Source organism: Equus caballus, chromosome 27 (assembly GCF_041296265.1).
Source record: "Equus caballus isolate H_3958 breed thoroughbred chromosome 27, TB-T2T, whole genome shotgun sequence".
Lineage (NCBI taxonomy): Eukaryota > Metazoa > Chordata > Mammalia > Perissodactyla > Equidae > Equus > Equus caballus.
This window is the reverse complement of record NC_091710.1, coordinates 19155794-19168512: the sequence shown is the minus strand read 5'-3', so window position 1 is coordinate 19168512 and position 12719 is coordinate 19155794. Positions and strand designations below refer to the sequence as shown.

Sequence of the window (12719 nt, the reverse complement as noted above, 5' to 3'; positions counted from 1 at the left end):
GTAGTTTGACCATATAGTGCTGCTTTTGGCAAAATCATTTGTGGTGTACTATTATTTTGAATTTGTACTGTCTTTTCTCCCGTCAGTCCTCATGACACCACAAGTTATAGTTTATATGGGAGAACATCTGTGTCAAGGCTGAAGGGTTTTATTGGTTTGTTTGGTGTAAGGAAATGCCTTTTCCTCTACAGTTAATTAACAAATCAGCTGAGCATGCTGCTCCTTTAGGATGGCTGGCAGGACTCCTCCTCTCCACTCCCACTCCCTGCCCCCAACTCATAAAATCTCCAGACTTCCCTCAAAAGCAGCGTTGATATGTGGCACATGGCTCAGTAATTATATTCTCTCTGGAATAAGCACTTTGGCTTTTGTGCAGATTATTAATTTATTCCTCGTCTCCTCCCTCCCACCTTCCCTCCTTTCCTTCCACAAATGAGTTTTGATTGTCTGTTATGTCCTTAACACCGCTAGATGCTGGGCATAAAGGAATGTTCAGAGTAGGTATGGCCTCTGGTCACTGTCCCCATGCACTTTACTGCTGAAGATAACCACTGAACATTTAAACACATTAATAATTATAGGATCACAACTTGTACTGGGTTTTGTGAAGGGAAAGAAGAGAGACATACTAGAAAAAATAATTTGAATGCAGGAGAGAAGCTAATTCACTTGATGGCTTGGGAAGGCCTTTCTGTGGAAATGATAATTAGGCGGAGACTTGAGGAATGAATATAAGTTAGCCAGGTGGAGAATGGGAAGGAAGAATATTCCAGAAGAGGGAACAATGCGCACAGGAGGCCTGGTGCATTGCCTGCCTCCATGTGCTTCCTGGAGCTGTGCAAAGCAAAGACCTTAGGGTAAGTTTAAAGATTTGAAACTCCTCCAGTTCGGCTCGAGCTTAAGGAGCTGGGAGAGAGTGGTGGGCAGAGTGTGGAGAGGTCGGGAGCAGCTTCATCATAGAACTTTCCATTTTATTCCAAGTGCAGTGAGAAGCCATTAAGGAGTTATAAACCCAAAATAGTATTTCGTATATGGTAGACCTTCAGAAATTTAAAAACAACAAAGAAAACCGTATTATTGAATATTAAGTCCTGGTAATACCTAGGAATATGGATAATTTATGGGGTAGTTTTATTCCTGTTTATGGGAATCTGATGCTCAGAGAGGTTAAGTTGCCTAGTGACATAGCTAGTAATTGGCATATTCAGAATTCAGCTCCATGTTTTTCTAACTCTTGACTACTTGCTGTTACTGAGTTTTAAAATTTTACTTAGTTAATCTAATGTTCATTTTTTTTTTTGGAGGAAGATTACCCCTGAGCTAACATCTGCCACCAATCCTCCTCTTTTTGCTGAGGAAGACTGGCCCTGAGCTAACATCCTTGCCCATCTTCGTCTACATTACATGTGGGACGTCTGCCACAGCATGGCTTGCCAAGTGGTGCCATGTCTGCACCCGGGATCTGAACCGGTGAACCCCGGGCCGCTGAAGCGAAACATGTGAACTTAACCGCTGCACCACCAGGCCGGCCCCAACCTAATGTTCATTTTTAATATGTGAGGAACATGCCACATATTAACTAATTAATACCCCACCCCTGTATATTAACTTGTCAGTTGTTTCTAGGTTTTCCCTGTTTTGGTCAGCCTTGGCAATAAACTTTTCTGTTGACTTTTTCAAGGTCGTGCATTGGCTGCTTTTGGCCCTAAAATCTCTCTGCAGTGCTGCCTTCTTGTCAGCAGGGGGCAGCCCTTGAATTTACCGTATTTGTCCTTTTGAGGGCATCTGGTCTTATTTAAATCAGAAAGTATTAATAGACTGAGGAAAATTTAGTGTGATTTTACTCCATTAAGTTTACACGGTATATTAATCTGCTTCTGTTAAAATGAAGAATGACTGTAGCTGTCAATAACTTGGAGTTGTTGGCCGAGAATTTAATATTTTATTCAAATATTCATTGGACCAGTCGTATTTACATACTAGGAAACTAGTTTGAAACTATATTACATTATTTAGAGGGTAGTGTAGCACTGTATGCTAAGAGATTTTTCAACCCGAATATGTTCATATATTCCCAAATATATTAAGACAAAGGCCAGTGAATACAAGTGTTAGCTCTACAGAATGTTATCTTATTTTCTGTGGTTGAAGGGGAAAAAATAAAAAGAAAAAATTAACCTAATACTGAAATTCTTGGCTCTTATTTCCTTTCCAGGATTCTTGAGCAAGAAGAGCACTTTAGGGGAGGAGATGACGACACCCTTGGGCCTGGGGGTGCAGAAGACTCCACTGACGTATACAGTTCCCAGTTTGAAACCATTTTGGACAACACTTCTTTATACTACAGTGCGGAGTCCTTGGAGACATTGTACTCAGAGCCTGATAGCTATTTCAGCTTTGAAATGCCCCTCACTCCAATGATACAGCAGCGCATTAAAGAAGGCAGTCACTTCCTGGAGAGGACGTCAGTGGGAGGACAGCAAGACATTCTGAGTGTCTCAGCAGATGGTGGCATAGTGATGGCCTCTTCTAGTGGGCTCACCAATGGGCTGAATGAGGCCAGTGACTCCATCCACATGAAAGGCACCCCCCCGGAGATTGTTTTCTGGGGAAGGTACTAGTCCCATTCTCATTAATTTCATGCTGGTGGTTTTTTGTAGCATTTTCTTTTTTAGAAAATCTTAGTGTGGAATATATTTGAAAAGCATTTGGCCAGTTTCTGTGGATATAAATGAATGATATGAGTAAAAAGTAATTTGGGTTTTAGGGGCAGGCAGAGTACACTTTAGTGGTTTGCCAGATGGGCAAGCTGTAGTCGTTCTATTTGGTGGTATTTCCTGGATTACCATATGCAGATTGCATCCTGAACAGGTACTTGTGGGCGATGAGTAGCTCCGAGGATGCAGCTTTGGTGACAGTGGCGTGGTGCTGTGAGCAGAACACTGAGATCTTGGCTTTCGTCCTGGCACTGACGTTGTTGATGACTCGGAGCATGTTGTTTCATTAGGCCAGAGATGCCTTAAGTGTAAATTGAGGGTATTGAATCTGATGGTTCCCAAGCCTGTTCCAGTCCTTTGCTCTGTGAGGTGCTGTTCTTCCGGGAGTCGTCCTGTTCCTGAGATAGTGAGAGAAGGATCTGATTACATGGATGCTTGTTAGAGCTGATGCCTTGGTCAAAGCTATAAATGTTTATCTTCTCACTCTACCTTAGGATTTAAGTCTACCTGGGAGATAAAATGACAGATTATATAGGTCATGTGTGCCATACCTGTCATTTAGTAATTCCCTGTTTATTTATGGATTATCCAGCATCTCATTTCTTCTTGCTCATCATCCTTCAGTCTTTTACCTGTCCTTTAGCATCTCCATCCGTGGGCAGAGAATGCTAAACTCCTTAGCGATTTTATGATTTAGTTTTGATATATATTTCCTGAATTAAAGTGTGTCAGTGGGTGTGTTGGGGAAGGAGGTGGAGGGGAGGTTAAATGGGTATAAACTATTTTAAAGCTGTATGAAAAAATGTCAGTGCTTTTTTTTAAAAGTCAGTATTCATATTACAAGTTCCCAGTGAACCTCTCTATGAGCAGTCTGTCCTGTATTAAGCATTTTTTATAACCAGTTTATAGGTTCATAATTCATTGGATGAGCACATTGAGAACTGACACATTGTAACTTCGTAGCTCTCCATTTCCATGTGAAATGGGCCTCGGACGTTCGTCATCTTCTTAGGTCACAGTGAGATAATGTAAAGAACACAGGTCTCAAAAGCAGAAGATCTCGGTCTAAATTACTTGTCAAGCCACTTATTCTCTCTGAAAATTGCTTTCTTTATTTGCAAAACGGGGTTAATGATATTCAGTATGCTGTGTGGCTGTGAGAGTTAAAGAGTTGATTAAAGCGCCTAGCACGGTGCCTGGTACAAAGTAGGAGCTTGAGTAAATGTGTGAATCAGAACTGGTTGGCTAAGCCCACATTTAGACTTCTCGTATCCCTGAGAGGGAGGTGTTGCTGAGAGAACGGGTTTCTCCAAGGGGAAGATGTCCCTGTGAGGGAGGGTATCTCCGAGGGAGGATCCCTGAGAGGGCGCATCTCTCAGTGGAGGGGCCACTTTAGTCCTTTTGTTTCACTATCATCTCTGATAACTGTAAATTGTGATAGCATACAGGTATACATATATATAGCACAGGTATGCAGATGATTTCCTTGAAATTCCAAGCCAACTTTCTGGGGTGAGTAGAAGCTGTTTTTATTACAGACCCAAAATAGCATGGGGAGCTGAGGCTTTTTGGGCTGGGAGGCTTTGCTCCGGGAGCCACAGGGAGGGCGAGTAAATAAAGACAAAAGGTGAGCATCAGCAAATTAGAGCAGGAAGGAACTGGGTGAAAGGTTTATCAAATATATGGTTTGCTCACTTAGAAATAGGAAGTAGTCATTACTGGGGCCAGTATGAGAGCCAGTCATTAGTAGGGCAGAGTTAGATAGTTAAAATAGAGTATTGGAGTAAGTTATAGTATTTTAGCATCTCAGATTTAGACAGTAGTATACTTCAGGCTGTCTCAAGATAAAGTTTTAGTTGCATCACCTGCATTGTTACACCATGAGATCTTGTCCAGTGATAAGACCGAATTCTAGTACCAAATGAGAAGCATCTTAGAGATGAGCCATCTGGACTCCTCACGCAGCTCTGGCACACTTGCACGTGGTTCCTGCCCAGCGGTCATTCCAGCTTTCCTGAGCACTGCCAGTGACTTGGGCAGAGCGGTGTGGTGGGCCACCTCGTTTGTGTTCTTTGAGTTGGCATAAGATAATGAGTGGTTATAGGTGGAGAAGGTTTTGTTTTGTGGTATATCTCTCTATTCGGGGTTAAAAAAAATAGGGCAGGCTCAATGATCCTAAGAAATTTTAAAGAAACTGGAATAACTTCCATATTTTTCTCCTCCTCTGCCTTCTTGGTGCTTTGGAGAAGTTGCAGCATCAGAGGAATTGTAGGTTGAAGAATTATGACATGTTCCAGCTTGAAGGGGGCCATAGATAATCTTGTTTTAGAGTAAAGAATCTGAATCCCAGTTTGGTGGGGTGGATTTACCTGGTGACAGATCCTACACCAGAATTCAAATTGCTTGACTCCTAGACCAGGTACATTTACCATTCTAGGCTGCCATGTCTCATATCTTTTTTCTTTCTTTTGAACTAATTTGTCTTATGCTACATGGCTGTAGAGCCAGAAGTCTGAGTTGATAATTATAAGGCTGGTTGTTGGTGGTGGTGGTGGTGAGTGTGTTCAACTTGAGAAAAAATTTACCAGATTGTTAATAAACGTGTCTCCATAAATTTTTAAAGTAATCAATGAGAAACTGTTTGAAAAGTTCTGCATTAAAACATCCTCTGCAGAGGTAAGGAGGTAGACACAGAGGCATTGACATAGCAGTGCACACGATTGAATTCCCTCAGTCAGGCACTCAGGGCCAGAGTGTTAGGATTCAAGGAAAAGAAATTCCAGCTGTATTAATAAATGTTGTGATACTTACCAAGGAAAGTGACAAAACAAGCACATGTGCCTAGTGCTCCAGTTCTACTTACTGGCCTCTCCTGGCTCCTTGGCACTGGACTAAGGGGTCTGACTGTACTGGATAAAGTGAACTCTAAGGAGGGCACAAAGGAAAGGGGACAGCGAGACCAGGAAGTCTGTCTCCCTGATAATGTGTCTTTGATTCTAGCTGGACATGAACCAAGAAAATTAATTCTGTCCTGTTGAGGTACTGATTTTAATGTATGAAACGTTAGTTGTCAGCCAGTAGAAAATACTGTAAGATTACTTCAGGTGGTCACTAAACACAATTTTATATCTTATGTGTCCCATAGGTTTTATTTATTTAATAAACACATGGTGCTTAATTCTCATAATAAGCTAGGAGAAAAGAACTATTAATGCTCTCATTTTCCAGATAAGGTAACTGAGGCACAGAGCAGCTGAGTAACTTGCAAATGTCACACAGATGGTAAGTGGCACACCTAGGATTTGAGCCCAAGCAGTCAGGATCCAGAGCCCATTGATTTTTGGTTTCAAGACAAAAATATATTTGTTTGGCATTACCTAGTATTTTTTAAAATCCTTTTCTATTTCAATATGTGCCTTTACTTTGTCATGAAGGTTATTTCTTTGGCAATCTTTGGCAGTGATTTCTTTCGAATGCAGGCTGACGCTGTTCTCTTTTGTGTGCTGCTTCAGGGAAGGGTGATGAGGATGTCGAAGCAGCTTGGCAAACCCTGGTGCCCTCTCAGAACACCCTCCAGTCTTAGATTTAGCTGTGCTTGAGGGCCAGAGGGAGATTGGTCTTCCCTGTTACTCTCTGCACTTAAACAAGAAAATACTTCAAATCTGTAATCAGGTTGGAAAGGACGTTTTAAGAGCACGTGTACTCACTGTTTGTCTTTTAAAGGATTATACACCTTTGTGATACCAAATAGATCACTCTGTATGGTGAAAAAACCTCTTAAGATGCTATAAATCTGGACAGGAATAGTTAAGTTCTCTCAGGTGCTGGGTGCTCTGTCTGTCAGGAAATAGCTCACGCTGAGTGTAACACAATATCTTAATGAAGGAGCAAGAGTAGCATCCCACCCTTTGTGGTCCAGCTACATAGCACTCAGGCTGACAGGGTCAGCGGTGCTGTGTGAAGTCCAGTCACATGGCTCCAAAATTAGAAAGGATAATTAGAGACTTACAGTTAGACACGTTCCAATGGGTTCCTTTGTGTCTGGGTGCTTCTCCCTCGCCGGCCCATCAGCTAATGGCTGCAACTCCCCTCAGTAAGTCCCGACCTGAGACCGTAAGGCACAAGTGTTGTCGTGATGGCATTAGCAGAGCTGAGTGTTGTCCGTTTCTGTTGAGCTTGGGTCTGGACAGATAGGAAAAGAGGTGAAGCAAGTACAGTAACATGGCAGGAGCTTCTATTTCGGTTTTCAGAAATATAGAAACTGCTTTTTAAAATTACCTTTGTAGTGTAATAGATATATTTTATGTCTCAGCTTGCTAGTTTTTCTTTCTGATGATACTGCTCAGGGTTGGAGGAGTACGCTGCAGAGGTGGACTGCATCTGTGTGCAGCTGCTGTGCCTGAGGAGGGCGCTTCAGCCATGGGGCCCCTGAGCCTGACCGCTGTTGTGCTCTGCCTTCCTGCTGGTTCCCCCCTTCGCAAATGGATGCTGGCATTTAGAAGTATCCTTTTTCTTCTTCAGTTTTTCCCTTTCTTTAGTGTCTTTCTGTCTAGGAAGAAGTCACATGAAACAAGATTAACACTTACAGAAATTTATTGAAATGTGATATCAAAAATTTTTTTGACATCTCAATTTAAAACCTGCAGGCATTTTAATATCATGTATAAATGTTAAAATAAGAAATTCAAATAATGTGATAAGAGTTAAGGTGATGACAGAGGAAAAGGTTTTGATCATGAACCCCTGCTTTTCCTGTCACCAGCGGAAAGCTCTGCCACCTCGCAGTTGCTGTTGCTCTGGAAATCTCGTTAGTCCTTTTCCTTTAAGTTTTAAAACTTGTTCTGTAGAAAATAGGTTCTCACTTTTCTCTTTCTGGCTTCCTGAAGCAGTGGTAAATGGTGACCTTTCCTGTGTACTGTAAAAGAGCCTGCTCAGTGATCAGGGGTCACGGCTCTACTAGGTTTCAGAGCCAGTCCTGTCTGGGTTCGTATCCTGCTGCGGTTACTTACTAGGTGTGTGATCTTGACTAAATTACGGAAAACTTGGCAACTTTCCAAGTGTAATACCTCTTGGGTAAAGGAGGGAGAAGCAAATAAGATTAATCAAGTGAAAAAAGCCAAGAAAGGAAAATCAAGTGGATTAACAATGCCTGGTACATAGTAAGAGCTAAATAAGTGAAAGTTCATAATAATACCGATGACAGTAGTAACCCAAAGAAAGTCATCATGCCTCCCCACCATCTGCTGAAGTCCTGGATCAGCCTCTGAACTACCAGCACCATCCTCCCAGCCCTAAGCTATCTGAAACCCCTATTACTGGATTTCCCGAGATATCGATTCTTTTCATAAAGTACAGTGCACTGTGGTAGGGTAGCGTAAATACAGGGATCTGGGATCAGAAGATGGAAGGGGAAGTCATCCTCTTTATCGGCTACCTGATCTTGGATAGGTTGTTTGACTTTAAGGAACCCCTGATTCCTTATTGGTAAAATGGAAATAACCTTCCCACCTGATTTACAGTTTTGTTACAAGAATTTGCTAAGTGCTAGTTTGTGGATATTCATTTTAAACCTATCATGAGTTTTGCTGTGGTCTGAATAATAGTCTAGGGAACATAAGAAGATAGATAAGAAAAAGACTGGTAAAGAAAAAAGATACAAGGATTTGGTGAATGTTTGAATGTAGGATACAAGGGCAGAGTCAAAATGATTATGAGATTTCAAGCGTGGATGACTTACCTAATCAAGCAACAATGAACGGGAGTTGGGGAGAGCAGCAGGTTTGTCAGAGAGCATAGCAGTGGGTCAGTTTAAGCAGGTTAAATTTGAGCAGAGTGAGGGTCCTTCATGCGGAAATGCTGTGGGAATGTGGGAGTGAAGGTCGGATGGAGAGATCTGGAGTCACCATTTAGAGTGAAGCTTGCAGCTGTGAGCGAGAGTGAGTCTTGAGGGGTGAGGAGTGGGCTGAGGCCGGGGTGAGACGTGTGCACATGAGAGCACTTGGTGCTGCTTGTGTGTCTTTCTAATTCCATCTTTGTAGAAACTGTGCCCTCTAAGGTGAGTTTCCCGGCACGCTCTGTGCTTGCCTCCCTTCCTTGACAGTGGCTTGCTTGTCAGGGAGCCTAGGTGCAAGCTGAGTGCGCTGGTCCTCAGGTGTTCCTCCACTTCCTCTCAGGGGCTGGCCCTGGCTCTGGTGATTTGGAGCTCTCCCTGTTTGTTGGGTGCCTCTTGTATTAACTGGTGATGACTTCAGCAAATGGTCCTGGATTTGAAATACGGATTCTCAGAAACATTCCAATTCTGTAGTTTAAACCTTAAAACAAAGTAATGCCCTGGAGATTGGTGGATAGTGCTGTGAAGAGTACTGTAAGGTGCTGGTTAAGTGGATATCTTTTATCAAAGACCAGATTGTAAGGTTTCAGATGATAAAAGACATAGGCGTATATGTTATTACAAGAAGGATCATAGCTCTAAACAAAAACAGGATTGGTGGTTAATATTTTAACTGATTGGGATGATACAGCAATCTTTTTATTCATATATCGGTGTATTATTTAACTTTTAAAGGAAACAATAACATTTCCTCTCAGCAGAGGTCACTTAACACAAGATTTGCAACACTGGATGAGAAAGAATTGATCTGTGGTTTGGGGAAGGAAAAAGATGGAGACCTTCTCCAAATAAATAGTTCTTTGAAGGTATTTTACATAGGGGTACTAATTGATCAGAACCCCAAATGGGTATGTTTCCAGTGCTTTACTCTTGTTTTTCTTTTTCTCCTCTGAATCTCATAAGCTTTCTCTAAACTGAAATAGAGTCTGTATGAAACTGGCTCGGGCTCTAGCAGAGCCTTAATGTTTAGTACCTGAGCGGCCATGGCGCAAGGCAAGGGGAAGGTAATTTTTCTCACGAATGCTAATGAGGATTAATATTAAGCTCCATCTAAGCCAGTGTTTATAGATAAATGCTTTGATTTCATAATCCACACACCTCCTGTGCTGTTTCCTATGCCTGTGCCTGAACCCCATCTGCCGGTATTCTGCTGGTCTCTGAATGTAGAATTATGAAAGGGAAGCCTTCTAAATTATACTCACTGAGCTACTAAGGTTTTTTTTTTTTTTTTTTAAGATTTTTTATTTTATTCGTTTTTCTCACCAAAGCCCCCCGGTACGTAGTTGTATATTCTTCGCTGTGGCTCCTTCTAGTTGTGGCACGTGGGACGCTGCCTCAGCGTGGTTTGATGAGCAGTGCCATGTCCACCCCCAGGATTCGAACCAACGAAACACTGGGCTGCCTGCAGCGGAGCGCGCGAACTTAACCACTCGGCCACGGGGCCAGCCCCAGAACTATTGAGGTTTTTAATCTTGCTGCTCACCATCTTGCTACTCAGCAGCGTTGACGTGGGAGCTTGTTAGAAGTGCAGAATCTCAGGCCCCGCCCTTGACCTACTAAATTAGAATCTACATTTTAAGACAGTATCCAGGTGATTTAAATATGCATTGAAGTTTGAGAAGTACTGGTCTAGAATAGTCATCTATGGACCAAACTGAAGTAGGAAAGCCCTAGAACAGGGTTCTCTAACTTGCCTGCACATTAGATTTACAGGGGGAGGTCTTTAAAATTGGGACTCCCCAGTCTCACTGCCTGGATTCTGTTGGTCTAGGGTGGCACCCAGACAGTGAGGGCCTTGAGAGCTTCCCAGGTGACTGATGTCAGCCTAGGTTGTCGGCTTCTCATCTTGGAGCTCACCCCTGACCTATTCAACCAAAATGTATTTTAACAAATTCCCAGGTGATTCACAAGCACTTTAAAGTTTGAGAACACTGGAAGCTGTACAGAGGCAGAATATAAAGCTGAGTAGTGCAGTCCTTCTTCCTAGGGGAGCAAGCCTGTTCGAGGTCATTGTACCAGTGGCAGAGAGAAGTCTCCTAGCAGAGGTCTGCAGAAGTGAGTGGCCCTGGCTGTGAACCTCGATGTGATTTCTTGTGTCACCTTTGGTGTAGCGATCCTAGGCGGTACCCATCCCTACTCCGGAAATACAGGGGTTGGTCCATTTTCCTGCTAGGAAACAGTATGGTTTCCTAGTGAGCAGTGTGGGTTCTTAAGTCAGTCTGCTTTGGTTCAAATTTTGGTGAATTCTCTCTCTAAACCTCAACTTCCTTATCTGGGAAAAGGGATGATAATTTATTGCCATTTGATGAGTACCCAGAAAATGTTGCCTCTTATTATCAGTAATAACACTGCTTGAATTCTTGTCTTTAAAACTTCTTCAGAGTCACTCGGTATGAATGAACTGTGGTCAAATCGACGTAGGATGCTGCATATCTGTAATAATAATTCTAAGAGCCTTAGATTCCTTGAAGCTGGGAGTTTTAATGATGGTTTGTTTTATTGTCTTTGTAATTACTCTAGCAGCTCCACATCAACACAAAGAAGGTGACATATTCTAGTCAAGAGTAGTAATATAAAGTCATTATAGAGAAAATAAGAGGTATTGAATAATTATTATTGTGAAACACAAGCAGAAAAGTTCATTATTCACACCTGACATTTAACGACTATTTTAGGATTCATTGTATAAGATGACACCTTGTCAGGTACGGGCCTGTCCCTCCTGTTAGGCAGTGACCTTCTCAAGTCTTTAGTTCGGAGTCTCAGAGAGCCTCTGTGATAGGGTCCAGCACACAGTGGGTACTGCGTTTTCGTTGAATGAAGGACGTAATCAGCAGCTGCTCGAGACTGGGTGCTAGCTGTCTCCCAAGGAGAGGGCAGGAAAGACGGCTTCACAAGTGTCTCCAGCACAGAGCCTGGAGAGCCCCGCAGGGAGGTGCCGGGCCGGAGCCACTGCCAGTGGGGTGTCGTGGCGCTCATGGGAGCAGTGCTTTTTGCAGTGGGCTTTGAAGGATGAGGTGGATGTATGTGAATGGTCGTGGCACTGAGGGGCAGGGTGACTTTCCACATGGGGCCAAACTGAGGCAGAATTAGTGACAGTGGCTTGGATTTGGGGACTTGAGCGTTGGGGCTGAGGAATGATAGAGCTCTTGGCCCCCTGTTCTGTTAATCTTCTAGACTGCACAGGTGCTGCTACACTCAAAGAGGGAGCCATTACGCAGTTGACTTTTGACAGCTTCCGAAACATTTTAGGCATACCAAAAAGTGTAGAAAATAATAAACACCCATGATCTCACCAGCCAATTTAAGAAATAAAACGTTAAAATGAATTGCCACCTCCTGTGAATGCCCCCCTGGTCCCATTCCTCTCTTTCTCTTCCTAAAATTAACCATCACCTGGGGGTATTTCTCATTCCTATACAGGTGTGCATCCATGAGCAATAGATAGTATTCTTTCACATGTTTTTGAACTTTATATAAATGCTATCTTGTTTCCTTTAGTAACTTGCTTTTTTTTGCTCATTTCAAATTCATTCTTACTGATTCACAAAGCCCTAATTTATTAATTTTCTGTATAGTATTCATTGCATGAATATATGTATAACTTAGTTCTCCATTTTCCTATTTATGAACATTTTGGCTGTCTTATATTTTTGTTACCTCATATGATGTGAACATACGAGGTAATGTTCACAATGGCAGTGAGCATTCTAATTTGTGGCTCTTGCACATGTGGGAGAATTTCTCTATGCTAGATATATATTTAGGAATAAAATTGCTGGACAGTAAGTTATAATCATTTTCTGGATGAACCAAGGCATTCTTGAAAGGGCATATTACATGTTGAAAGTATATAATTCTATCTACTTCTCTTTATAAAGTAATTATTAGTTATTTTACCTCCTGGTCCTTCTAATTCCCATGTCCCAACAAAAATAGCAGGAGCCTAAAGAAAAAGCCTACGATAGACAATGAAGTAAGCCAGTCTCCTTTTTCTTTGGGGGTACTGTTGCGGACTCTGTCATCCATTGGTTAGGTCTGGTGCTGTCCTTGCTCTCAGACCGCCCAGCTCCTGTGGTTCCCAGTTTCTCAGGACTGGTCTGTGCATTGTT

General features: G+C 42.4%; 1 protein-coding gene and 1 long non-coding RNA gene across 22 annotated transcripts in view; one reads left to right on the top strand and one right to left on the bottom strand.

Annotated features, from left to right (window-relative positions):
* PSD3 (pleckstrin and Sec7 domain containing 3) overlaps nucleotides 1-12719 on the top strand; it is a 646842-nt gene that overhangs the window by 325406 nt on the left and 308717 nt on the right. For 17 of the 21 annotated variants that reach the window (XM_070253277.1, XM_070253276.1, XM_023630520.2 and 14 more), the window contains one exon: nucleotides 2216-2614. The exons of the other annotated variants lie outside the window; for them this stretch is intronic. In XM_070253277.1, the coding sequence (XP_070109378.1) occupies nucleotides 2216-2614 (399 nt within the window). The remainder of the gene's footprint in view (nucleotides 1-2215; nucleotides 2615-12719) is intronic. 21 annotated transcript variants of the gene reach the window in all.
* Nucleotides 1928-7104, bottom strand: LOC138921085 (uncharacterized). The gene is made up of 3 exons (XR_011433345.1): nucleotides 6996-7104; nucleotides 6727-6899; nucleotides 1928-3115 (listed from the first exon to the last, which is right to left on the bottom strand). It is a non-coding gene; the product is annotated as an uncharacterized lncRNA (long non-coding RNA).